The sequence below is a fragment of the Pyrus communis genome, chromosome 15 (assembly GCF_041283825.1).
Source record: "Pyrus communis isolate YQ-2024b chromosome 15, ASM4128382v1, whole genome shotgun sequence".
In the NCBI taxonomy this organism is placed as follows: Eukaryota; Viridiplantae; Streptophyta; class Magnoliopsida; order Rosales; family Rosaceae; genus Pyrus; species Pyrus communis.
The window spans coordinates 31675978-31703017 of record NC_142579.1 but is presented as its reverse complement, the minus strand read 5'-3'; the positions used below and the strand labels follow the sequence as shown (position 1 = coordinate 31703017).

The window sequence follows — 27040 nt, the reverse complement described above, 5'->3', positions numbered from 1 at the left end:
TTTTTATTAATACACTTTAAAAGAAAAAAAAAAATACAGGTGATCGACATAGAACAAGGTAAATGGACTTCTCAATTCAACATAATATAATATTTATATTATCCACAATATGTACTATTAAATGAAGTCGTAATAGCGCTCAACCAGTTCCATTTGAATTTTTCTTTTTTTTGGAGCAAATCATAATTAATTATGTCATCTACTACTATTATAACTTGATTTTCTATGCTATTAAGTAAGAGATACTTCAAAAATTTTAACCGTTAAATTTTTAGTCAAAATAAAATCTAACGATCAAAACATTTAAAACATTTCAGTAATCCGAAACACTATAAAATTTTAATAATATAAACATGAGAAACAGCATAAACGACACACATAAAAATTTCTTCAGCTTGTCATGCCCATGGAACCAGGATCCTCGCCGGATTCATTCCCTAGGAATCCTATGGATCACGCAATCGTGTCCGTTTATTGTATATCGTGCGGCTAATTTTTGTTAGGAACTATTTATATTTAAAATTTAAAATTTAAAATTTAAATGATTTATGACCACACAATATACGATAAACGGACACGATTACGTGATCCCTAGGATCCCTACGGAATGGATCTGGCGAGGATCCTGGTTCATGCCCATGAGGTCTTTCCATTTTTGAAATTAAACTTTTTTGGTTGTGTTAATTTTTCGTTTAATTTAATCATCAGAAGTCCCAAAGCTTTCTATTTTTATCCTCGTCTGGCCGGAAGACGGATCTTTGAACTGAAGGCCTCTCATTCAACATTCTCTCTCTGTCTCTCCGATGGCCTGAGAAGGGGAGGAGAAGAAGAACAAAAACGCAAAATTGGAAATCTTTGTGGGGCCTTTTATAGAAATTCGAAAACAATTGTGGGGTAAAAATGGGGTTGGAGAACACCTCTCGACGCGGCGGCGGGATTGAAAACAGCAGCAAGGGCTACGAGACACAGGTGGTGTTGAATGTCTACGACCTCACCCCCCTCAATAATTACACCGTCTGGTTCGGTCTCGGAATCTTTCACTCCGGTATTGAAGGTAAATTTGAAACCTTTTCAAATCCTTTTCTTTTTTTTTTTTTTTTCTTTTTTTTTCTTTTTTTTTTGAAAATTCTGAAAGTTGATTCTTTTTTGTTTGATTTTTCGTTTCTTTATGTGTTTTGGTGATCTGGGTATCTCTGCATTTTGGTTTTCTTTGTTGGTTTTTGTTTGGTTAATTTTTGGATTTGTTTGTTTCCTTTTCTGGGCATGCTTAATTATGATGATATGCATCTATTCTTATTGTTTATGAGTTTAAAGATTGGTTTTTCAAAAAGGGAAAAAATAAGATCGGTGCTTTCAATACTTACATGGAGAAGGAAAGATGTCGGGTTTTCAGATTTGTTTGATTCTTATTTGCAGTTTTAAAGTATGAATGTGCTTGCATATTTAAAGTGAAGTTATTTCTTATTATGTCATTGAATACTTTGGCTTCTTTTGCATATCCAATTGTAGTGAGATGTGTAGTAGGAAGAATTGAAAGGTTTACACCGGGATCTAGAGCGATGCTGTTGTATACCATTTCGTATGGTGCAATGGTGATCAAGTTTTACAATGTGATATGAATTGGCCAGCTTTTTTGCTCCTTTGTACTTGGTTATGAAGCCGACCCCACTTAGTGGGAAAAGGCTTTGTTGTTGTTGTTGTTGTACTTGGTTATGAAGAATTGGAATGTGCTGCATATCTGGGTGTGTAGGTATTAGAGATAAATTTCTCGGTGTGTTAGTCTGGTTGATTGACTTTGGATATTACTTTATTATAAGCTTTTATGAAAGTGGTTTTACAAGTCAAACTGAATCTTGAATCGTCCTTTCAGGAAATTGCACTGACCAATGAGTAAATTATCGTTCATTTCCTTGAAATGCAGATAAGGATTAATTATGTTTAATGATGTCATCTGTCTGTTGTATGAACAGTCCATGGCAAAGAGTATGGTTTTGGAGCCCATGACTTCCCAGTTAGTGGAGTTTTTGAAGTGGAACCAAGGAGCTGCCCAGGTTTCATTTATCGATGTTCCGTTCAACTTGGCCGTATAAATATGCCTCCCTCTGAATTTAGGACATTTATTGAGCATGTTGCGGCAGAGTATCATGGGGATACCTATCACCTCATCTCCAAGAATTGTAACCATTTCACGGATGACATGGCACGTAGGTTGACAGAAAAACAGGTTCCTGGATGGGTGAATCGACTTGCTCGCCTAGGTAAAGAGAACTTTTCTACTGACGATTCTAGTACTCCTCTATTTCATTGGTATTTGATCCTTTTTTTTTAGAGTTTCAAGTATTATGGTCTATGGACATAATCTAGAAGCAATTAGTAGTATGTGTTAGCTGGAACTCATTTACGCTTAGATGATTTTTGAATTGATTTAGTCTGTGATGTAAATCTTTGAGATGATTGTAATTACCACATGAAATAGTTTTTTTCGTTCAGGTAGGACTGTATGAATGTCTCTTAAAACTGCAAAATCATATCATTTGTGATAGCTTTAACTTAGCCATGACCCAATCCGTGAGGGTTTGGATTTAGATGCTGTGATTTGTGTCTTCATCTTCTTGTGTCATATTCTGTGTATTATTTCTGTGCTGCCCCTTACTTCTCATGGTGATTGGGAATTCTCGGATACATGTGCAAACGCACATGGTTATGATTTATTGCTCGAAATCTTAAAGTCCATGTTTTCGTTGTAATTTCAGGTGCCTTGTGCAGTTGTCTTCTTCCCGAAAGCCTTCAAGTGACCACTGTTAAACAGATACCCGAATACCATCATGAGTCAGGTGAGTTCCCTTGACTATTTAGTGTCTGTATTCAGCGTGGTGACTATAGCTGTTACATCACTAACATTCTTCCTTTCTGGGTCCAGATTCTCTAGAAGAAGATGGTACTGAAACCCTATCAATCACAACGCCTCGTGAGTCAGCGGAAGTTGATGATGATCAAGAAAAACGCCTGCTGTCTCCACTGGCTTCACTTTCACCGGTGGCGGGAAGTGGAGATGTAACTTTCGTTAAAGAGGCTCAAAAGTGAAACAAACCCTCAACTTGTGGAAATAGAAGAAGGAATCGCCATTCGGAAAAATGGTGGTTGGGCCAGTTATTGTTGTGCCTGTCTTTGTTACGGATGGCTTAGAAGGAAATTACATGCTCCTGTTTTCCGAAAGAAAGCCCGAATTGGTACTCATTGTCTGTGTGCACAAGCATTAAACCGACGCGTGTTTTTATACCATGTTTTGGCTTTTTCATTTCATTTTTTCAACTGAGGAATCCGAAATAAGCTCATAGTTTGGTGTAATTTGTGATTTGTGCATGAGGGCCTTGTAAGGGAGCTGTTTTTGCAAGCGGAAACGAATCCGACTGTTTCAGTCTTTGATTTATTTATTCTGTCTAATTTTTTCAAATGTTTGAATAATGCTATAAATTGTTTCATTTGTCTCGCAAGAGCATTTATCCGCCAAGTTCATGTTTAATTTCTTCTGTAATTTGACGCATACGCAGAAATAACTCGACAGGAAACTGCAATCTCAGGCAGTCGAAGGGAGACAACATAAACAAACCAAGGTCCTACGTTAGAGATAACTGTTTACTTCCAAACGACATGTTCTTAATTCAAATAATGAATGCCAGTTATTACATACGAATATCGATTTAACTAGTGCCACCAGCCAAATAATAACAGGTCATAAAGGACATAAAGGTCGTACGGAACACTTGAAAGTTATTGTTTCCTACATATTCTGTGCTTCTTCTTCGTTTGCCGTTGCTCAAGAGCTTCACGGGCGTTCTATGAAGAAGTCCCGTCAAGCCCCAACTTTGATCTTAGCCAAGCACAAACCTCGTCCATCTCTTCCGGAATTGTATAATGACCAAGCCTGCATACTCAAACAAATCATTCTTGTATTTCATTGTGTTAATAAATTTAATAGCAACAACTTTTCGACATAATCTAAGAATCACATACCCGTTGTAGGATTTGAATGTCACATTCTGAAAGCCAGTTGAACTTAAGGTCTGCGACGATTTCTCACCAAACTTGTAAGGAACCACATCATCACCTGCAATAAATCACATCCACAGCATTATGAACTAGGCCCGGCTTAGAATTTAAAATTCGGAGCACCTACGCAAGAAGATGCTAGAGACAAGGATGCACAAAACCTTTTCTTCGATGAAGGCAAATTCAAGAGACAAATAAAACCAACAAATTTTTTATACGAGAGATAATAGTGCATACTTTTCCCATGACATAACAAAAGCGGAATGGAGGCAGCACGCCTTGCAGCTTCATCTACTTCTTCTAACTTCTTACTCAAGGTCCTGAAAGAGAATGGGAATTGTAACTATAGGCACTTAAATATACTGCAAAAGAATTCTGTCGAGATGAGGAGAGTGTAAGAGGCCCAACTTGGAACATGGAAGCCATCCGCTAAGTCCAACAACGGCACTCAGATTGCATGGGTATTGACTACCATTCCCATATTTTCTTGTAGAGAAGCAGGTGGCGGAGTATAGTGCAGTAGCTGCACCCATACTAAAACCTCCAATGCCAAGTTTAACTGTAACAGAAAAAACTCGACACAATGATATTGAAATCCATTTAGTTTACCAAAGGTAAAACTACAGTTGAAAGTTCAAAAGTGTATGTGGTGTTAGAATTATGGCATTAACAAAGTTTTGTGGAAGAGGCGTCCTGCATAGATTTTACTTTGAAAAAAAGCTACCATAATTTACAAGTTCATACAGAGGCCCCCTAACATAAAATATTGGCCCCACAGAGAAGGGGGGTAAATTATTTGAAGTTGTCTTTTCAAAACATCTCATCGATCAGTAGGGGCAATGAAATCTAAGTATCCACGCAGAAACAATTCAATCAAATGATAGCAGCAATTGGAGTTCATCAAATGCTAAAATCGAGCAAGAGGAGACATACTGTCATCAGGCTCTGTCGATAACAATTTTGCGACATGTGTTGCAGAAGCATCCAAACCCTCTACATCATCCGGAGCATCTTCTGAAAGTTCTCCAACATCAAACCCTGTTCATATCACATAAGCATTTTAGGGGAGTTTATGACGTTTGATTCTAGTATCCAATACACCAAATGACATTTTCTTTTTCTGTCACTAAAATCGGGTCAACTGCTGAACATACATTAGCGTGTGGATTATTAATGGAAAAAACTCACAAGCAGTGGAAGGAAAGCCACCAAGAACTGAAATTGGCTGAGTAGGAGCAGTTGGACAGATCCACTTAATCTGCATCACATAAATTTCACCACAAGTCATTACAGTAAATTATGAAAATTCAATTTCCATTAGTTTGAATGTATTTATTCTTACATTTGGAAGAGGGAGGGATTCCAAGAGCTGGGACCAGCTGTCAGACAGAAAAATATAAATCTTAAACAAAAATTTACGACTTCAAGTGAATACATATAAAGAAAAAAGGATAAATCTAATTTCTATAGATCACATGATTCTCTAGTTTTATTCACACAAAAAAAAAAAAAAAAATTACTTTTCCCTTTTACGAATGAACTTAGAAATTAAGAAAAATGTCATTTATATGAAACACTTCCTCAGTTTTTTAATTACTGCGCAACCTTCAGAAAATTGGTAACATGAGCAATGGGGCCAAAGTATCACCTTGAACCATTATCGCCGAGGCCATGTAGCCAAACTACGGTGGCCTGGTGTTTGCCTTTAGGTCTGACTACATAGGTTCTTCCAAACTCAAACGCCCTCCTAGCAGTTCTACCACCTGAAATCATGTTACAACCAAATTTAATGAGAAAGGTGTAAATAACAGAACCAATGAAACCTCAGGCAAACTGATAAGCATGAAAGATAAAATCTTCAACAAGGAAAATGGAAGAACCATAAAAGCATGAGTGATCTCTTCGTTTTTTCGCTAGAATATTTTACAAATTCTTATAAAAGTACAGGATATGTTTTCTTATTTTTGCTAGCTCTTAGATAGTGGATATTAATGTTCGAGTAATAGTTTGGTTTAAGAACAAATGGGATCCTAGTCATATGCTTCTAGCTTATAAAATATACGAGTCGACTTGTACACAGCGTCATTTGTAGACAGGTCCGTTGGTGTCAAGTTGTTTGACACGATCAATTAATTAGGTAGGGTTAAGGTTAATTGTCCTTTGACACAAACACAAAATGACATGACTCCAGTCACCACTCATGGATATGGCAATCAGTATCAAAACTTCTTTACAAGATAATAGCAAAGCAAAGAAAGGCAAACAAACTAACCAGAACCAACAGATGGACCAGTAAAGTTCATATTACGTCCCTCAAGTAAATACCACTGACCAAACTCCTCTGCAGCAAGTGTACAGAGCACAGATCCTGCAATTAAGAAACACCAGAAAATTCATATAAGCTTTACAACTTCGAAACCATAATGTTAAAACAAATAAAGTACACATAGTTAAAATGTTGGAGCAACCTCCGAAAACTCAAACAAGCAGTTGCATAAAATTACTTTGACAATGCTAGCAAACATTTAACCTTCAGTACATGATCATTACAAAACTAGTGAGGTCAATATGTAACTACTTCCTAAACTCCGGCTGCAGGAAATACAATTTTGAGAGCTGTCAGCTCACATAGATTTCCATCTGTACCTCGATTCGCCACTGGTTTCTCACTCATGGCAAGGCTTTTGATTCTAAGTAGAAGCAGGGCCGGACGAGGCTAAGGCTAACTTCCCTCCCCAGACCAATCGGACAGCATCTTCCTCATCATATCAAGAACGTGAAAACCTTAATCTAATCCGAACAACACTAACACAAAGGCATTCGAAGAATAGCAACTCGGGTTCTGCATTAGGAGTTTTGGTCTTCCCAAATGCCAAACAGATACACATGCACCGTAGGCTGCTTCAATCACTCTTTTCAACCCTATGGGCTAAAATAACAAGAAATTTTGCAATCTTTAACATTGTTCCTAACACCCCATAATCCAGAAACCAAAAATTTTATTAAAAAAAACCCAAAACAGAAAAACTAAAATCATTACAAAAATTTGCAATCTACCATAAATCGAACCACACAATCCAAAAACACAATTAAAAAAAAAAAAACCCAGCACTCAAAAATTAAAAGCTTGGTTCGGTTCCTACAAAACAGCAAAACAGAAACTAGAAATGATATAAAAATTGAATTTTTAAAATTACGTTAAGCAAATTAAAAAAAAAATCAGATAAAATTGAGCAGAAAATAAAATTGGGTTTTAGGGTTTTACGCCATTGATGCAGAGTACATACCTCAGTCAAGCCTTGGACGCTGTCTCCCTTCCCCTCTCCCTTCTTCCCCCAAATATTTAGTTCACCTCACGTTTCTGTCGTTTTATGTTCTGCCTTCGCAATTCAGAGTGTCGTTTTCAATTGAAGCGCTTATAAGTGCTGAGGATTCTCATCCGTCGATCTTGGTAGCACCATCTATGTGTGCCACGTGTCTGTGAAATATGAAAGGTGAAGGACAAATTCCAGAATCTGTAATATATGGAAGCACTTTTCCTCACCGTCCTAAACTTTGGTAATTTGTCATGTGTCCTTTCACTCAACCTAAATTAATTTGTTTCAAAATTTAAAGGTAACATTTAAATGTAAGTTAATTAGAGTTACGTGAAATGATACATGGCAAATGATTAGCTGTATGATAAGAATGCATCAAAATATAGTGATGAGCAAAAATGCACCTATAATATACACGGACACTTGGGATTCATTGTATGATAAACATACACCAAAATATAGTGGTGAGCCAAAATGCTCCTGTAATAGACACTTGAAATACTGGACATTGGTCCTATCGCATTCATAAAATCATGTTCTCTCCTCCAGGTATAACTGTCTAATGATATTTTTTTTTTGTTATGAGTGAACAGTTAGCTTCAACTCTTGTTAATTACTTGTTCGATACTAAATTTATTACGTTGACCCATTACGTGACTTAATTAGAGAGTTCAACAGACTTGACGATTTACAGTAAAGTGGAACAAGGAACTTAGTTTCGAAGGTGAGTTACATGCCGATGGGAGAGGGGAATTGTGATTTGTGAACACTTTTAAGGACAATACAAAATGAATTTGAATATTTCTTTATTGATAGTTTAATACACAAGTGTATAACACAAATAATTAAGAGTAACAGGAAGATTAGAAGATGTTCATATATACAAAGGAGCATAAAATTTATAACATCAAAGATCATATTTTCCGCACTCTCAACACTTACGCTTATGTATTAAAAGATGTTCATATATATAAAGGAGCATAAAATTTACCATGAAGAAAAAATTGGTGAGCCTAAGAAGCAACTGATCAATCTTGTCCATGGATCTATCTTGGAGTTATCATGGACATTGCATCTCCATATGACCATGTTGATGCGGATGCATCATTACTCCCCATTTTTGCTGCCAAGGCGGCACCACCAATCTTTGGCCTCCTATTGCCGTTCGCCGCCTCTTCATCCATTGCTGAAAAATCGACAACCACCATTTGGGTGTCGGGAGGCTCCTCCACGGGCGTCCGGCCCTCGAGCATTTCCACCACATGTGACATGGTAGGCCTAAGCCTAGCCCTCTCTTGTATGCACCACAAAGCTATATGAACAAGTCTTTTTACCTCCTTTTCATCCATGCCTCCGCTTTCTATTAGCCTTTGATCAACAACTTCCATAAGCTTGCCGTCTCTCATTTTTTCAATCACAATTTTGGGAAAAAACTCCCTTTTCCTGTGAGACTTGTCGTTGGCTTCGCCCATTTCGATAAAGCTAACGTTTCTCCGCCCTCCGATCATCTCAAGAAGCACCATTCCATAACTGTACACATCCGTTTTTTCAGAAATTCCATGCTCCAAGAGCCACTCAGGAGCTAAGTAGCCTCTAGTCCCCCGAATCGTGGTCATAACTCTACTCTCGTCTTTCCCCATTAGTTTCGAAAGGCCAAAATCCGCCACAATTGCTCTGTAATTCTCATCCAAAAGTATGTTCTCCGGCTTCACATCAAGGTGCAAAATCCTTGACCTGCAATCATGATGCAGGTAAGAAAGCGCTTTAGCAACATCAACTGCAACCCTGTACCTAGAGTCCCAAGGCAAGCACCCACCACACCGAATAGACCTTCCCTTTTGAGAGAAAATCCACAAATCCAACGATCCATTTGGGATGAAATCATAAACCAAGAAACGCGGTCCTGCAGGAACACAACAATAACCGAGAAGGCGCACAAGATTGATATGTTGCAGGCTTGCAATTGCCGCAACTTCTGACTTAAATTCCCTCTCTCCGCGCTCCTCTACATCGAGCTTTTTCACTGCCACTTGAGTCCCATCACTTAGAATCCCTTTGTAAACAGAAGCTGAAGCCCCTTTCCCAACCAGTGTCTCGAAATGATCTGTTGCATCCTCTAGCTCCTTGTACCTAAACTTCGTAGGAACCCCTGCAACTTTTCGAAGAAAACTATACTCCACGCGCAGCTCGCGGCCTTCTGATGCATGTTTTGATTCCAAGAGCCTTCTCCGGAAATTGTACTGATGTCTGATCACTAGCCATACAAACACAGCAAGGATCACAGCAACACCTGCCCCACAAATGAGAAAGAAAGTTGGGGAAAGTTTGAGAGAGATTCGCGCAACGATTATGAAGACAACGAGAGTGATGATCGACGATGCAGCTACTATCTTAGCTTTTCTGTCCTCCATTGCTAAAGCTTCATTCTTGTTTACAGATAAAGAGAGATAAGAGAGAGGGAAGTTTCTCTCTTTTGACATGATCCAGTCTCTTTCTGTGACAAAAAACATAGTTTTATGGTAATAATATTCTTTTGAATATTGCATTATTTAATTAAACGGAAGAAATGTTTGCATCTACAGATCAGCCAAGAGTTGAAATAATATGATACAACCCAGAAGTCACCTAATTTCTTGTCTGACTTTCATTGTAATATTTAAGGCTTTTATCTGGTCAATTAGTTGGAAGGGTAAACCCTATTTGGAAACATATATTCTGCAGAAATACATACATATATATATATATATATATATATTTCTTCTGAAATCAAATAGCCATTCACATCTAAGTTTCCCATGAGATGTTACAAATGACTCTAAAGCCGATTCCGTTTCATAAACGTTTACATCGTTTCATAAATATTTACATGCTAAAAATTTATGAATCAGTCATTGCTTGCATTACTTAATAAATCACCAATTACACGAAAGAAAATACCAATTACCATATGGAAAGGATGAAGTGAAAAATAATCTGACCTAGTCATTGACCATAAACAAATGATAGTTTTGAACATCTTGACTGATTCAATCCCCTTAGGTAAAGACAAGTGTCTTAACCGTCAATTGTACTCAAAGCGACGTTTTTCTTGATTAACATTGACTGAATTTGTATTTTATTCGAAAACCTGACCAAATCCGAGATTAATTTCCGAGTAGCAAAACTGCAAGACCGAGTCCAAATAAGTTAACAGGTTCAAAGAATCCGCAATATATTACGGATGATGAAACCTAAAATAATGTTCTGATTGCTGATGCTGCATCAGTAATGCACCAAAAACCGAGGATTAACGGGAGATTTCCAACTAATTTGGGTTCATGTGATACTGCATAGATTCGTATCGTGATGACAAATTATAGGGTCTTTGTTTTTGTTGTTGCAAACAAAACCACATAAACCAACGGCTCAATTCTACTACTGTTGAAATGATACAAAACAAACTTTTTAAGCACAATGTATGTTGTGCTCTGATACAAGTTCTTTTTCTTTTAGTTGCAGTGGAGGGTTTTGAACTCGACTTACATAAATAAAAAATCCTATTTTCCGCAATCTCATCATTTACGCTTATGTATTATAATCTTACTATGATTGATTGAATGATGTTATGGAAACCACATTTATGCTTATCTCTATCATATCATTTCTCTAATAAATGTAGAAGTTCATCAATACAAGTAGGTTTTGCTTCTGTTAAAAACATGATACGATATAGAACATATATATGGTGTCCTAACATTATCCATTTTGACTATTAGGGTTGTAAATTTTGTCTATCTTCGACTTAGATTTTGGAGTGCGAGAGCAGAATTCAGAAGTTTTGGTCGTTTAAGTAAGAATATCAAATGTACTAACCAATTTAAGCCAATACGACGCTAACCACTTGTTTAATTCTCTTGCAATGTAATAACATGATTCAAAATTTCTTACTATTAACTATGTATGTTCGCACCGCAATATTATTTTTGCAAAATTTCACTTAAATTTAATATCATGAATTAGAATTCTATAAGAGCATCTCCCGCGATCACCTAATTGCCCGGGTTGAACTGCCCTTGGCCAAAAAAATGTGATCCAGCGGTGGAAAAAGTTAGAGGTGATTGGGTGGAAGAGACAACAGCGCCTCCTCTCCCCACACGTGCTGCCTCGCAAAGCCAAACGACTCTTTCTTGATCTACTCGAGCCGTTGGATTTCCTACAGTCCTTTAATCTGGGCCGTTGGTTTCCAACAATAAATAAATTTGTCCAATCTGGTCAACTGCCACGTGGTACAATCCTAACTTTCCAACAGTAATAATTTAAAAAAACAACGGCCAAGATTATTTTAACTGTAAAACATCCAAAAAATAACCAAAAAATTCCTAATTTTTTTCAAAAACACCCAATTTTTTTCTTTCTATAATACCCAAACCATATTCTTCATTCTTCACACCACAACTCAACATTTTTTATTATGATTTTATCGCCTATTTTAAAATTAATTATGTTTGTTGTAATGCTATGATTTTTCGTTGTATTTGAAATTATTTATTGGAATAAAAATGCTAAGAAGACTCTCTCAAAAATAAAGAATAAGGTCAAGAAAACATAAATAAAGTGAAACAAATTTCAAGATTGAAAGTGAAAGTTAACAACTTAAAGTGAAACGAATTTTAAATTTAAAAGAATAAATGATGACTTTTAAATTACGGTAAAGTTGAATCAAAATTGGGTTTTTATAGTTATGCCCTAATTTATTAATGAGACTTTGCAAGTGGCAAGTTGACGCAATGGCTATATCGACGTTGCCCTAAAACCCCAGTACAAGAAGCCCCTCCTCTCTTCCCTTCATCTTGCCCGACCAAGAGAGAGCATTTCACTGACCACTACCAGTCCGCCACCACCATTTCCTGCATAACTTCATGGGAAGCTACAAAAACGGCGTCGTCGGGGACCAAAGCGGCACCAGCAATGGCGACGCTGGCGGCGCCGCGGTGGACAAAGGCGTCGACTTCGCCAACTACTTCTGCACCTACGCCTTCCTCTACCACCAGAAGGAGATGCTCTCCGATCGAGTCCGCATGGACGCATATTACAACGCCGTTTTCAAGAACACGCACCACTTCCATGGCAAGGTACAACACCTCTTAGCCCACTAGTTAATTATTCTTTTGTCCCCTGTTTCGTTGCTCTGTTAACCGGAAAGAACTAAACTTTACTGGAAAGAGCTATAAATTTTACCCTCTGTTGTTATACTATCGAAAAGTTGAGATTAATTTAGTTCTAAGAACCGAAAAGAAGGAAAAGTTACTGAAAAAGCTGTATTTTAACTCAGCTTTGCTTTGTAGTAGACATTTGTTTCTTCGGAATGTTATAATTGTGTTATACTGTCGAAATTTGGGATTCATTTGGTTTTAAGAACCGAAAAGGACAAAACTTTACTGAAAAGGCTGTATTTTTAGCTCAGCTTTGCTTTGAAGTAGACATTTGTTTCTTTGGAATGTGAAATTTTTTCATACTATCTCAAAGTTGGGATTAATTTGGTTTCTTGGACAGAAAAGAACGAAATTTTGCTGAAAATGGTGTCTCTTACTTATCTTTGCTATGTAGTAGACATTTGTTTCTTAGGAATGTGAAAATTTTGTTGTGCTATTGGATATTTGGGACTAATGTGGTTTAGTTGTGGAGCAGGCTGTGTTGGATGTGGGAGCAGGGAGTGGCATTCTTGCAATTTGGTCAGCGCAAGCCGGGGCGAGGAAGGTTTACGCTGTTGAAGCGACTTCCATGGCTGAACATGCACGTGCAGTTGTGAAAGCGAATAACCTTCAAGACGTGGTTGAGGTGATTGAGGGCTCCATGGAGGATGTTGTCCTACCAGAGAAAGGTTTGGCATTGTTGAAGAATTTGACAATTTAGGTTTTAATAATGTTGTTTTGATTCGTGTCATGCTTATGTAATTCTGTATTGGTGCACAGTGGATGTGATAATTTCGGAGTGGATGGGGTATTTCCTACTGCGTGAATCGATGTTTGATTCGGTGATATGCGCGCGTGACCGATGGTTAAAGCCAACTGGAGTCATGTAAGTTTTCCCTGGCATTTACATCAGATGTTGCAAACCCACACTGTTATAACTATTACTTTGTGTTCGTAGTCTAAAGTTTGGTGAATTTCTGTTCTACTGAGTACTGAAAAAGATCTGTATTTATCTGAAACTCAACACTTGCATCCGTTTATGCATCTGTTTATAAGTCATCCAAATGCAGCCCCATGTGACAAGATTATATGGATACTTGTCGAAAAGCTTTCATGTCTTTTGAAAATGTGATAAATTGTTTTTTCGAACTGTGCTTTCACCAATTCCTTATCTCCTCGTTATTGGTCCTTAGATTTGAGTCCTGGAGTTTGCTTGTACCACGATGGGAATAATCAGTATTCTGTCTGTTGGAGAGAAGGAAATTTATTTTGACCCTGTTACCACTAGTTTTAGTATGTTAATTAGGCAATCCTCAAATTGTTTACTGATGATTTTAAATTATAACTTGGAATGAATTTGTGGTTTCTTAGGTATCCTAGCCATGCTACTATGTGGGTGGCACCTATTAGGACTGGATTGGGGGATCAAAAAAGTAATGATTATGAGTCTTCTATGGACGATTGGGAACGTTTCGCAGATGAGACCAAAAATTATTATGGTGTTGATATGAGTGTGCTAACAAAGCCTTTCTCTCAAGAACAGAAGAAATACTATCTTCAGGTAATTCCTATAATTATACGAGTGTTCAGTTCGTCATAGTCTGTTGATATACTTGTATTTTATGTTACACATTGTTGTGTGGTTCAGGTAGAGTCTCCGTATACTGTACTGTACATATGGTTTTAGTCTGGATTTTCCAACTTACTAAAAATTTCTTTTCTTTTTTCTTTCTTTATCTCACTATGTTCAGTCATACTTAATTCTTGACATCACTTTCTCTACTATAAAGAAAATGGAACACAATAGATGTTCTTCAATTTGTCGATTAATGCATACTCCTTTGGGTGTCCAATATCCTAAATTGCATGCTATGAAATTTCTGCAGACATCATTGTGGAACAACCTTCATCCGCATCAAGTTATAGGGACAGCTGCTTCAATAAAGGAGATTGATTGTTTAACTGCCTCGGTCACTGACATCCTTGAAGTCAAATCAAACTTTTCATCAACAGTAACTCTTCAGAACACAAGGCTCTGTGGCTACGGGGGATGGTTTGATGTTCAATTTCGAGTAAGTTGATATTCACATCCCTTTATCTTTTTGAATGAAAAAACTCTCAATATTTTCATGCTCAATGTAACATAAAACTTGGTGTACCAGGGAAGAAAGGAGGATCCAGCTCAGGAAGAGGTTGAGTTGACTACCGCTCCTAGTGTGAATGATGGTACTCACTGGGGCCAACAGGTTTGTTCTGCCAAAAATCTTTTGCCTCTTATTTTTGTAATTGTCAAGGTCAACATGCCGTTGGGCAATATCATAGGAAGATGCAAATTTCAATGAAAAAAAAAATATCAACTTTGCAAATCTTTACTTCATCTATCTGTACCACTGTTAGTTTTGTGTAATTAGAGCCTAGAATTCCTATATTGACAGGCCACTGAATAAGTAGAATATCACAATTAACTTTGAGTAATTTTGTCTGTTACCTTCTTTTATACATAGGCACAATTCCAGGAACTATATAATGAGCAAAGGCATGACAAATTTATGTGGAGCACGTTGATAAATTTTACTAAAATTTAGCTTTTGTGGAATAATCTTTGATGTAATGTTTTCGTTACTATGTTCTAGGAAATCCAATAAAAATTGATTTCACAGCACTTAATTTTCTTCCATGCTCGTCCCCCCCTGTTTATCGGACAGGTTTTCCTGTTGAACCCTCCTGCTCGCATCACTGAAGGGGATCAACTAAATGGTTCTTTCTCAATGAAACGATCAAAGGAGAATCATAGATTGATGGAGGCTGAGTTCAGCTGTGAGATTAGACAGCAATCTGGCGAGTTAGTTCCTCGTTTCACAAATAGATATTTCATAGAGTGACCAGAGACACAGATCCTGTAAGACTGGATTGTAAGATGTGATCAATCCTCCAAATCATATGTGCAAGTTGTGTGGGAGTTTTGCAGCGGGCTTTGCAGCCGTTTTACTATACTTAGATATTCGTTACGTCTTGATTTTTTGATATTTTGAAGCTAAGTTATGTCAGTTTGATGAGAATTAGGTCCTTATGGTCACATTTAGTTTTGCAGTGTCACACCAGAGAACGTTTGAACCCCTTTTTCCCCTTTTTCTGGGTTCCGTTCAAACGTCTATACGGCCCCAAAGTGTATCATACTCTTTCCGGAAAATATCTGATGAATTTTTCAAAACAAAATATTATGTCCTAGGGTTGAGATTTAATGTGGTTATTCAGTTTTAGTTAGCTGTTTTGTCGAATCCCAGTTTTAGCAAGCTATTAGTAACGATACACACCAGAATGGCATCTAGTTCATGAAAACTAGCAACCAGATATGAAACCTGGATTCATATGTTTGTTTTGTTTTGACAAAGCATTCTAAGCCACTTTATTCTACGAGGAAAGGAAATTGAAATTGAATTAGGAGCAGGGACGAGGGTACTTCTTTATCCAATTGGTCTATTTTATATCTTTTCATATGACCTTCGACTCAAGTGTTCAGTTGATAATTGCTTAAAATAAGAATTATTTTTGGCCATGTTTCTTGTCCTCTATACAAAATATCACTTTACTCCTCGCACTCAATTATGTTCTACTTATGGACTCATCCCATACCGTCAACAGATGAGAGAAGCGTTAATTTAGCTGACGTGGTGGGGACTCTTTGATCTTTTCGATTTGTTATCGATGTTGATTCACATGATTTTGACTCAGATGTTCTTGTCTTCTTATCTATTAGTTGATAATATCTTAAAATAAAACAAGTGTGTTACGCATGACATGCATAATCTCTTTTCTTTATGCTAAAGAAGAAGTAATTTGACATTTTTGTTCGTCACATGAATGCCTTAAATTGGCTTGGAAGCTGCTTTTAAGCTAAGTCGACATTCTCTCATGCTACTTCCCTGCATTTTTTGCTCTGCAAGCAAAAGCTGTTATCCTTTGATTTTCCAGCCTTTTCTAGCAATGTTAGCAAGCTCCATTATATATTAATTACTTTCCTAATCCTCTCCACTATAAGATCTGAAAGCACTTCGTTCTTCTTCTTCTCCATCGTTTTCGATTACCCTTTCCCCTTCTTGTTCCGAAAAATGCATAGATCACCGAGCTCTGCCCGAGCCTCGGAAGAGTTCCTGGTGAACTTCTCGCCAGCGTCTCTGTCCCTGGCCTCAACTCCGCTTCTAAAAACCGCAGCAGCTTCCGGAGACTTACCGGTGTATTCCATTGAAAACTCAGACCATGCTACCAAAAAGGAAATTGATCTGCTTCATAACTCTCCAGGAGGAGAGAATGACATTCATCTAATTCCCGTCATTCTGTTCCTCTGCGGTTTTGTACTTTGGATTTTCTCTCATCCTACGAAACTGTAACCTTGGTTTTATGTAACTTAAATATGTGGTCTCTTTAGCAGACGTAGTCGTAGTCACATTAGTTAGAGCGAGCACATGTGCTCATCCTACGCACATATGCAGTTATCTCATTTGCTCTCTACAACAAAAAAAAAAAAGTTGATAATATGGAAATGTAAATTTGTAATCACCATTAATATGATCGTGACATTGAGAAGTTGATAATATGGAAATGTAAATTTGTAATCACCATTAATATGATCGTGACATTGAGACGATGATATTTCCTAGCTTTGTCTTTGGTTTTGCCGTAAATTTATACTTAATTAACCAATTTCTGATTGCTCTTGCTCATATATTTGAGGGTGCTAGTTGTCATCTTGGAGGCAATAGCAATTGGGTGGGCTTGGTCAAGACCCAATATCTTCCCAACCATAAGGCTTCAATCTTCACCCACCTCTAACCCCACCACATTTTCCCGAGCATCCAAGATCATCGGGATTGTGATACTTTAGGTCAATCAAACATTGTTATATATTATGCCTCCCTCATACATGCTTAGGTGTGTGATAAAAGATAACCATATTATAGAATTTCAAGTGTATGAAAGTTCTTCTCGTGTTCGGAATCTCTTATTTGCTATTTTCTCACAAGAGATCGATGGTGGCAAAGAATGATGTGGATCCATCATCCATGCATGCAACGATACATTAAATACGTGTCGTAGGAGGTCATATTTATTTCCCATAAATAAAGAATAACAAATGAAATAGAAAGGTGAGAGAAATGAATAACGTTGTTTCAATTTTGGTTCGACGGCTTTGAATGTTGTTGTGCTCTCCAAGCGAACTCATGAATATCACAGAGGATAATGGAGGATGGCCAAAAGTGACATTCCAACTTTATTAAAACCAATATTATGAAGAAACGTGTTATCCAAGAAACTATATACGTTTTCTACATTTCGCTTAAATAAATTAGTTTTTTGTAAGCTTTATGTAAATAGCAAACAGATAAGATAGACCTAAGTTTTCTTGTTGTCTTCTATTGAATCTTATGAAAATGTCTATCTTATCCACTTAACCATTTAGTCTCTCACTTTTTTCTGTGCTGTTAAGTTTTGTTAAAACTTCTGTTAATGTGCTAATATATCATTCATGTGACGGCTACACAATCAAAGAAATATTGTCATGTGGATAAAATACAAAATAAAAATTGCAAAATAGTTTGGAATCTAAAGCGGAAAAAAAGTAAACAAAAAACCAAGGCTTAAATGTTAAAATAGTCCTTGTGTTTTACTTTTTAGTCAATTTAGTTCCTATGTTTTTAAAACTAGTTTAGTCATTGTGTTTAACACAGTTAGCCAATTAAGTCTAATCTGTTAACTTGCTGTTAAATTATTGAAAGTTTTATTATTATACACTTAAATTCAATTTTGAAATAGAAAGAAACACACCATAATCCAAGCCATCACCACCCCACCAGCACCTAGTCTCTGTCGACATGGCCATCCCCGTTCTTAAGCCAATCCCTCGTTGTTCTCGCCGACAGGCCACATCGTTGGTGTCACCCCAATCGCTATCACGGTGCCCATGCTCCACCATCTCCCACTACATCCCCCCTCTGCTACTCTCCCCGCCTTGTTTAAATATCATCATCTACCTTAAGTCCCCTTCCCCTTTGTTCAATTTTTTTAAGTTTTAATATTATACTAATCAACTTTTTTAAATAGTTTAAAAAAACCCTTATAATTTCAGAAAACTAAGTTTGAGAAGTTTGTTTTAACGGCAATTTAACTAAAAGGATGACGTTGGTTAATGGTCTCAAACACGGAATTAAATTGGCTAAACTGAAAACACAAATTGACCAAATGAGTATAAAACAGAGACATTGGGTATATGTGTAAATAAGCCTTATTAGTATTTTGACAAAAGATAATATAACCTACACTAAATTCGTTTACACTATGGAAAAAAGAATTTTAAGGGATTCTCAAATTGAAATGATGGAAAATAAAAGGTGAATATATTTTGTATATAACGGGTTAATTAACGCATGGATTATCAATTCACAAGGGACAAACAAGAAGTAAGTACAACTAATCTTTGTTAAGTGTATGCCCACCCAAATGGGAGGGACTGAGGGTGAGAGGGCTAGGGTTGCACGGTGGCTTGGATTGGCTTATCCAAACTGCCAAATATGTGGTCTCGCATGAACATCATCATCCTTTTTTTTTTGCCCCTTTTTTTTTTTTTTTTTTTTTAATAATTTAGAATGTTATGCTATATATCACAATTAATTATAAACGACAACTGGTTGATGCAGATAATGGCAGGCAAGTGTCACTTCATTAGAAAATTAAAATTATATACTTTTACCAGAAATTAGGTACCTAGCTCGAGTTTAAATCTTTTGCACTTACAAATTTGTATGGTTTATTTGTGACCTATTTTCTTGAGAGATATGTGTTCTTTTGATTTAATTTATCTTTAGGTTTTAATTTTTTCTATTAAGGAGATAAGTTAAAGAGTTAATATTGTAAAGTAGGATTTAAATGAATGATCAAGTGTCAACAAATAAGATAAATTACAGAGAGACCACATAGACTTTGGGATGTAGAAGATTTGAATGCCCCTAACTCTCCCCTTAATATCTCAAATCTCAAACACCTTTTATATTTTCGGAAGTAAATTTGCAGATTTTGGGGTCTAAGATTATTTCTCTACTAAAATGAAAAATGAAGGTTAAAAAATAGCGCCGTATTGCTTGGTTTATGAAAACTTGACCCTTGAACGATCACCATGCACTGCATGGAAAAGACATGCTAATTGCAAGCATGATCCCCGTGCTTTGAAGAAAATAAGTATTGACCGCCATGCATGCGTAAGGAAGAAATCTAGTTTTTGATCTAATTTAGTCTAACTTATTTCTTTATTGTCCTTTCGTAACACGCAGAGTGATAGCATTTACATTTAGTACACCAAAAAATTACTCCCTAATCGTGGATTACGTAATTTGAACTAACCCTGCAAACTTCAAATAAGTTACTGTCATCATGTTGCTTACTTTATGAGTATATATCGACTATATGGTATATACAATACAAAATTGATATATTATACGTATGAAAGTTAAATACAATATGCGTGTTGACATGTTCTTCACAGGTTCTAGTCAAAACAGTTGATCATATACATTTTGAGTTAGCCACCGTTTGCAGTTCAAATTCAAAGTAAGACAACTCTCTGGTCTCTAATTATATATTTGGTCTTCCTTAACTGGTCCCCAAGAAAAAAGAAAAACAAAACCTCACGTATCCAAAGATGCTTTTCGATTTTTTTTATTTTTTTATCTTTATCAACAATTTCAAGTTTTCAATAGATTATCAAATCATGTTGCTTCTTTTTTAGTATCAAAGTCCTCTATTTCCCTATTTACTAATTTAGGAATATCTATATTTATTTGTCCCAATTATAATTTTATGTTCGATTCCTTTGTTTTAGTACAAGAAATGTTTCCATTAATTTACATTAAGAGGTAAGGGGAAGGGTCTAAATCTAGAACGCAAAAAGTTGAAGCAGAAAATCCTAACTACTAAGACAATTCACCACTTGTTGGTTTCTCTTCTTCTTGATATTGAATAAAAGTGAAAACAAGGGTGACCTCAAGCCAATAAGGTTCTCTGATTTGCAAAGGTCGGGAGAGGTACGTCAATTGTACGTAGTCTTACCCTTACTTTGCAAAGAAATTGTTTTCATAACTTGAACATGTGACCTTTTGGTCAAGGCTCGCCTTCTTCATATTTGAATAAAAGTAAAGGAAAAAAAAGAAAAGAAAACTAGAGAATTCTTTCGCAAACTTTCCTAATACAAAATACCAAGCATTCTTTATTTATTTATTTTTTAATTTTAAGGGAAACTAATGAAAAGTGCTTGAAAACTTTGAGTTATAATGATAAGGATAAAATAAAGGGTAAAATAAATAGTACCAGGATTGACTTTTTAGTGTAAAAATATGGTTTTTCGTTAAAATAAACAGTACCGCTAGTTTTTCATTAAAACTCCCTTTATTTTATGGAAATCATTACTTTAAGAAATTATGCAATCATAAATTCGATATCCAACATAATATTTGGAAAATTCCTTGGGATGGATAACCATTCATTCACCCATATCTCAATTTGGCATCCAAAAGAACGCAATTCTACAATAGAAGCCAACGTGACAATCCAATAATTAATTAGCTCGTGAAAATGCAATTAAATATTCATTATGTTAAATTTGCTGATTAGAGCAATGTGTTTGCCCCTTACTTAAGTTGGATTTCCTTCTTTTTATACTAAAGTAATTTAAAATATATTTTTCTTAAAAAAAAGTAATTTTCATTTAGTAACCATGAAAGTAATAACATAGTCAAAATTGTAACTAATGTTTTTCTTCTTTTTACATAGCTTGAAAGTTTGACTTGGAATTGCGCACAAGCGATTTGAAACAAAAAAACGTAAATATAAACAAGTTGTAAACTCGTAAATGGCTTGTAACTCAATCATCCGTGTTAGAACTTTTCTTTTTATAGTTTAGAATAACCTTCATCTGTCAAAAATACAAGTTATAAACTCAAATTGTATATATTCAGATTTGCAGTCAAAATTTAACCCGAGGTAAATAATTCTCAAAATACAAATCGTAAATGGAAAAGGGTAAAAAAGAGGAGAGGATAAATGTAAACAGTTAATTCCCACCTCAACAAGCTATTTTTGGGCAGGTGGCAACTTGGCATAGAAACCAAAACCATGCCATATTCGTTGCTTATTAAGCTAAATATTTGGACCTTTTAAATACCCACAAAAATATTAAAAAAAATGAATCACATAAAAAACAATAAAACTAACACAAAAACACAAGAACAACAACAAGAATCACAGAGTTCAAACTTTTTCTGATTACCAAAATTTTCTCTCTGAATTGGAAAGAAGGTCAGTGAAAAAGCTCTGTTTACTTTTCTTAATTCTTTAATCTCTCTCTGCATTTATATTTTTTTTTATTAAATTTGTTTGCTTTGCAATCTGTTTATCTCCTTTCAGTTTAATCTTCTTCTGGGTGAAGAGAATGAATTGACAGAAAAAAAGTTTTGATTTTTCGTATTGGGTTCAATCGTTTTCCTTCCCCAGACTGTTTGGTTGCCGAGAAAACGGTGGAAACAGGAAGAAAATAAATATTGGGTTGGTCTGTAATTTGCTGGTTTGGTAGATGGTTTTGGGAAATTGGGTCGATGAAACTAAACCATGTAGTTGAATTTAGCTCAGTTGAATGCTGGTTTGAGTCTTCTCATGTCTTAATCAATGAAAAAGTTGGGAATTTAAAGTTTGGTGCATTTTTAATTTTCTTGATTTTCTCAGCAGCCAAACAGAGCATATTGGCAGTCCGATTTGAATTTCTGATCTTGTTCAATTTTTTTTTCCTTTAATCTTAAACCAAAGGATTTCTGCAAGTTTTTCAATTTCATGACTGTTTGGTTGAATAGAAGATGCAGAGAAACGTTGAAATTTAAATCATTGAATATATTTTTTATCTTACTTGTTTGCTTAGATTCTCTAATTTTTTTTTTTTTTTTTTTTAATCTTATTTCATGACTGTTTCGAATCCATTAATTGCCAGTGATCTTCACTCTTTCTTATGAGATGCTGATATTAATATAATCTTATTCTGTAATTTGGATTCTGTCTTGTGTCTTACGTTAGTTCTATTGTTGAAAGCAGGTTTATAATTGGGAATTTGCATCTAGCATCATGAGATTCAAACAAGGGAGCAACGTCGAAGTATTGAGCAAAAAGGAGATGCCTTCAGGCTGCTGGTGCTGTGCTAAGATAATCTGCGGTGATGGCCACAACTACACAGTCAGATATGATGCATATGAGGGTAATGCTGATAACGCCGTTGTGGAGAGGGTATCCAGAGATGCCATCAGGCCTTGCCCACCTCCACTGGAAGTTTCAGAGAATTTAATTCCTGGTGATGTCATTGAGGTTTTTGACAAACTTTCTTGGAAAATGGCAACAATTACAAAGGTTTTGGGAAGGGAGTGCTTTTTAATCAGGCCAGTCGGATCCTCCCGGCAGTACAAGGTCAGAAATTTTGAAATCCGAGTCAGACAGTTTTGGCAAGATGACAAATGGGTTGTGATTGGAAAGGTAATATCATCCTAATATATTTCCCGATGCAATTTGTTTATTAGCATTTTTCAGTTTTATGTGTCCAAGAGTTTTAAGTGTTAATGAGGACCTCGAAAAGATGGATTAAAGTTAATCAGTAGTTGTACAAAATATAAGCATCAATAACAGTGATTGATATAAACTCTGTAGGGTTTCGTTTTGAATGTTTGAAGTTGGAAGTTTGCTTTGGTTTTAGGATAGTACTTATCATAAATAACTTTCAGTAGATTTCCTCTATGATGTTTCCATGTGCTAATCTTTGGTTACTTGCTTGCAGGGTTTGAACCATTATGAGAATCGGCAACGTGGTGAACTTTTAACTCTAAAGTTCAACCAAAATTCATACCTTAAAGCTCAGAAGAATGTAACAAAGACTGCCTCCTCTCATCTGAAGAGAAGATCACCCTACTTTTGTTCTCAAGATGAAGCATATGATGGATCTGCTGAGAAGTTTAGAGCTGGTGATAAAGAGGGCAGGTGTCTCCGAGTAATTTCTGCAAATTTATCTACATTTTCTGAACAGGTAGATGTTGATTTACCAAGACGTATGCAGGGTGGAAAAGATTTACGTGCTTCTCTTTACAACAGAAAAACTGTATTGCCTGATGTGGATGTGGAAAGGAGGAAACCCAATGGTGATGTTGGGCGTGCGTTTGCTGTGAACCTTAAATCGAATGATGCTGATAGTATTACGTGCTCTGTTGGTAGTTGTAGTATCGATAGGAATGATTCCAATAAGTTACCTCCTCCTGTTTCAGCTAGTTCTACTGAAGATTTTGATGATCAGTTTTCTGATGCTGAATCTATTTGTCAATTGGGATATAAGGGAGGAATCTCTCTCCTTCCCGCTAAAGAAGAATTGGCAGCAGAGATCCATAGGTTAGAGTTGCATGCTTACCGTTGCACAATAGGGGCATTACATGCATCAGGACCTTTAAGTTGGGAACAAGAAGAATTGGTGACAAATCTTCGTCTTTCACTCCATATATCAAATGATGAACATTTAATGGAGCTTAGAAACCTAATTTCTGGAGATACCAGCATTCATATCAGATGACAGGAAATCTGGAACTGCGTCTTCTGATTCATATTTTTCTTGTAGCTGTAGAATCTCGATGAACATTTTCATTAATGACCTCGCTCCACTGTAAGAAACAAGATGAGATGTTTTGATGTTCTTTTGTGTTTAGTTAACAACACATAGTTCAAACGCAATGTTGTACAAACTTTTCCAAGTATGCCTTTTATCAAAGTCTTCGTTGTGAATCAATTATTCTTTTTTTTGCTTTTCTCTGGGTTTGTACTGACAGCATATCAAGATTTAGAGGTTCAAAAGAAACTTAACCATATGAAGTTTCTGTATTTTCCGTGTAAGCATTTGGGTATTATTGATGTATATTGCAACTTAGAAGTAATGAATGTGCATGTTCGCTTATCACACATCTGTACATTTAGTGATATAGAGTGTTGTATCTTTTCTTTGTTTGTTGATTTCTGAGGCTAATTTGTTTCGCTTCGGTTCCTTGAGTTGTATTTAATATGCTCCATGATTTCATTTGTGGGCAGTATTAATGCATCCACTGCGTTTTCCAGGGCCAAAGTAGGAGGCTTGTCGCCTTGCTTTCAAGTCTCCAAAGATGAGCTTGGGGCATGCCAGCTTTCTCTCGGCCTAGACTCGAGGGCAATTGTAAGACAGCTTCTGATGCTGCTGTTCTCATTAACATATCCGGTCTCTTCATTCGTCCATGTCACTATGTCAGGCCACCTGTGAGCCTTAGCTACGTGTTTTGCTGAGGATGTAAGACAATCTTGTTGCTAACACTGGATGACATGTGATGTGGATGCTCAAAAGGTTTTAATTCAAACATTTTCTTCAGCGCGTCCACCTACAAATTACTTAGTGATATCTTTTTTATTCTCCATCTGCTACAAGATTATCATGTGATCGCAGATCTTTTTTCACAATATTCTTCGTTTCTGTGTGTTTTTTATCCTTTCTATTTTCTGATCAAGGGTATTTTTGAATGTAAAGTTCAGGATATTGAAATTGTCCATAAGCATGGGAAGTATATTTTGAAGCTTAAAGTTCAATGAAAAAGGTAAGCATTGTTATTTAACCAATATAACAACAAATTTGGGTGGAGAGTAAACGGCTTGTGTTGATTATGCAGAAGCCAAATGCATTTTAAATAACTGATGAATTCTAGGTTTTCTTTTTCCAGTTTTTGGAAAGTTCTTCAAAACAAACCAAGATACTAAAAGTCAGCTTTGTTTCTTATTGTTTTTACTTCTAAGGTGCTTCTGAAAGTTGTAGCTTGACAAATTTTACATTGTAAATTTTCCAAAAGATGTGATTAATATGTACCTTAGCTGCATATTTTTCTCTATTGAAGTGTTTGAATACGCCATTCACTGAGTTATGGTGGTCCTCTTGCTGGAATAAAGGTTGGTATCTTATGTTGATCGGCATGAAGTATGCAAGTTTTTTCTTGATATTATTCAGAAGCTATATCTTAAGTTGATCAGCAGGACGTATGCAATTTTTTTCTTGATATTATTCCTCAGCTTCTGATTCGGAGTGTTTCAAACTTCCAAGTTTCAACCTCTATTCTTCGGTCAACAAATCAGTAACCAATTTGCCAAATCTTCAGGTGTAAACAGCAAGTAGATGTCAATGTATAAGCTACTCGACTACCCTACAGCTCTTCAATTCTTTGTGATTATTGTAGTTTTTATATGTTATAGATCTGACTGGTTCTGTAGCTTAGACTCATTGCTTTAGCTTTGGCAACTGGATCATTTTTCCATTTCGACCAGAGAGCAGAGTGATGAACAATATGTTCCAAGAAAAGGCGAATGGAGAACTGCGAATAAAGCATATGAGTACGCTTTTGCTTGCCCTGATCTACAAAAATTGTCAACCATGTTCTTTTACAGCAAGAGTTGAATTGAGGTAGGCCAGAAAGGGTTAAATTGGTTGCGGAAGGAAACAAAGTTGTCTTTTTCTGTTAATGGTACATTAGATTGTCGTTGTTCTTAATCATTAGCTTTTGTCCTTGTCAAGTTTCTGTAGAAAAACATTACCTCTTCGTTTTCAGTCCTGGTCAAGTTTCTGTAGTAAAACTGCATTACCTGTTTTTTACGTCCTTCGTAGTTTGAAAGGGTAATTTGTTTTTACTGCACCTTCTGTTTAAGCATTGCCTGAATTACTGTTTTTATGGTTCCTGCTGCAGGTGCTTTCGACGAAAACTATGTATCAGCTTGGCAAGAAACCAACCTGAAAGCTACATATCCAACTACCAGAAGCTTTTGATTATGGTAAGAATTGATGGTTGGTCTGTGGTATATGCTCATGAATGTGAACTGCAAAATATTCCAGGATGACATCACGCTCGGAAAAATTTCATTGCCTCGGCAATCCCAAATAATTCAGCCAAATCTGTGATCACTTGTATCGTCATCCCCTCTGGCAAGTCTGGCAGTGAGAAAGCTCATGCTAGAAATTCGTTTGTTTTTTATCACCAGAGAATTCACTGCATGAGATGAGACGAGACCGTCACATGATTTTGCATCTCGTGAAGATTTTCATATCTTATGGATATCTATAATTACTAACTTGAGGAGAAGGTCTTATATGGAGCGGGTTCACCGCCACGCAGCGCTCTGTATCTAATAATACATTGTTAAGTGCAAATTTTTGTCCTCATGATAATGTATTGGATTTGAACGTTAAGTGACGGTGAATCTGTTCCATGTAAGTTACTTAGGGGTCTGAAGTTTAAAAGAACAGCCAATTGTCCGCACATGCATAACAGCACTGTTTTATGGGCCCTTTGACAAAAGAAAAAACAATTTAAGGGGCCCAGGTTTAGGTATTGTACTTGCTAATAAGTAGGGATAAGACTTATGGGCTTCATGTATCCC

General features: G+C 36.3%; 5 protein-coding genes across 20 annotated transcripts; 3 read left to right on the top strand and 2 right to left on the bottom strand.

Annotated features, from left to right (window-relative positions):
* Positions 1-633: 633 nt before the first annotated feature.
* On the top strand, positions 634-3454 carry LOC137743148 (deSI-like protein At4g17486). Its single transcript, XM_068483048.2, has 4 exons — positions 634-1054; positions 1971-2258; positions 2754-2834; positions 2921-3454. Exons 1-4 carry the CDS (start codon positions 901-903, stop codon positions 3082-3084), a joined length of 687 nt encoding a protein of 228 aa, XP_068339149.1. The 5' UTR covers positions 634-900; the 3' UTR covers positions 3085-3454.
* Positions 3455-3635: 181 nt separating this feature from the next.
* Positions 3636-7432, bottom strand: LOC137743136 (uncharacterized). 3 transcript variants are annotated; one of them, XM_068483041.2, is made up of 10 exons: positions 7338-7432; positions 6323-6418; positions 5699-5813; positions 5393-5429; positions 5239-5308; positions 4984-5088; positions 4459-4609; positions 4288-4370; positions 4015-4108; positions 3636-3925 (listed from the first exon to the last, which is right to left on the bottom strand). In XM_068483041.2, the coding sequence occupies exons 2-10, from the start codon at positions 6351-6353 to the stop codon at positions 3838-3840; spliced, it is 774 nt and encodes a 257-aa protein (XP_068339142.1). In that variant the 5' UTR covers positions 6354-6418; positions 7338-7432; the 3' UTR covers positions 3636-3837. The 3 variants fall into 3 exon arrangements, with proteins under 3 accessions (XP_068339142.1, XP_068339138.1, XP_088542293.1); XM_068483037.2 differs by having other exon boundaries at positions 6697-7365; XM_088686167.1 differs by lacking the exon at positions 7338-7432 and adding an exon at positions 7316-7337.
* Positions 7433-8387: 955 nt separating this feature from the next.
* LOC137729327 (putative receptor-like protein kinase At5g20050) lies at positions 8388-9830 on the bottom strand. The gene has a single exon (XM_068468250.2). The coding sequence runs from the start codon at positions 9776-9778 to the stop codon at positions 8414-8416; it is 1365 nt and encodes a 454-aa protein (XP_068324351.1). The 5' UTR covers positions 9779-9830; the 3' UTR covers positions 8388-8413.
* Positions 9831-12081: 2251 nt separating this feature from the next.
* Positions 12082-15614, top strand: LOC137749501 (protein arginine N-methyltransferase PRMT10). Its single transcript, XM_068489603.2, has 7 exons — positions 12082-12478; positions 13035-13227; positions 13319-13424; positions 13910-14099; positions 14425-14610; positions 14701-14784; positions 15244-15614. The coding sequence occupies exons 1-7, from the start codon at positions 12266-12268 to the stop codon at positions 15418-15420; spliced, it is 1149 nt and encodes a 382-aa protein (XP_068345704.1). The 5' UTR covers positions 12082-12265; the 3' UTR covers positions 15421-15614.
* A 5827-nt stretch (positions 15615-21441) lies between these two features.
* On the top strand, positions 21442-26687 carry LOC137742162 (uncharacterized). Of its 14 annotated transcripts, none has more exons than XR_015957045.1 (7): positions 21442-21880; positions 22664-23095; positions 23394-24263; positions 24710-25215; positions 25510-25561; positions 25682-26069; positions 26350-26687. XR_015957045.1 is itself a non-coding variant. In XM_068481946.2 (3 exons), the coding sequence occupies exons 2-3, from the start codon at positions 22694-22696 to the stop codon at positions 24171-24173; spliced, it is 1182 nt and encodes a 393-aa protein (XP_068338047.1). In that variant the 5' UTR covers positions 21442-21880; positions 22664-22693; the 3' UTR covers positions 24174-24556. The 14 variants fall into 14 exon arrangements, 1 of the variants encoding a protein (XP_068338047.1); XR_015957041.1 differs by adding an exon at positions 25339-25411 and having other exon boundaries at positions 25510-26069; XR_015957043.1 differs by having other exon boundaries at positions 24710-25411.
* The last annotated feature ends 353 nt before the right edge of the window (positions 26688-27040 follow it).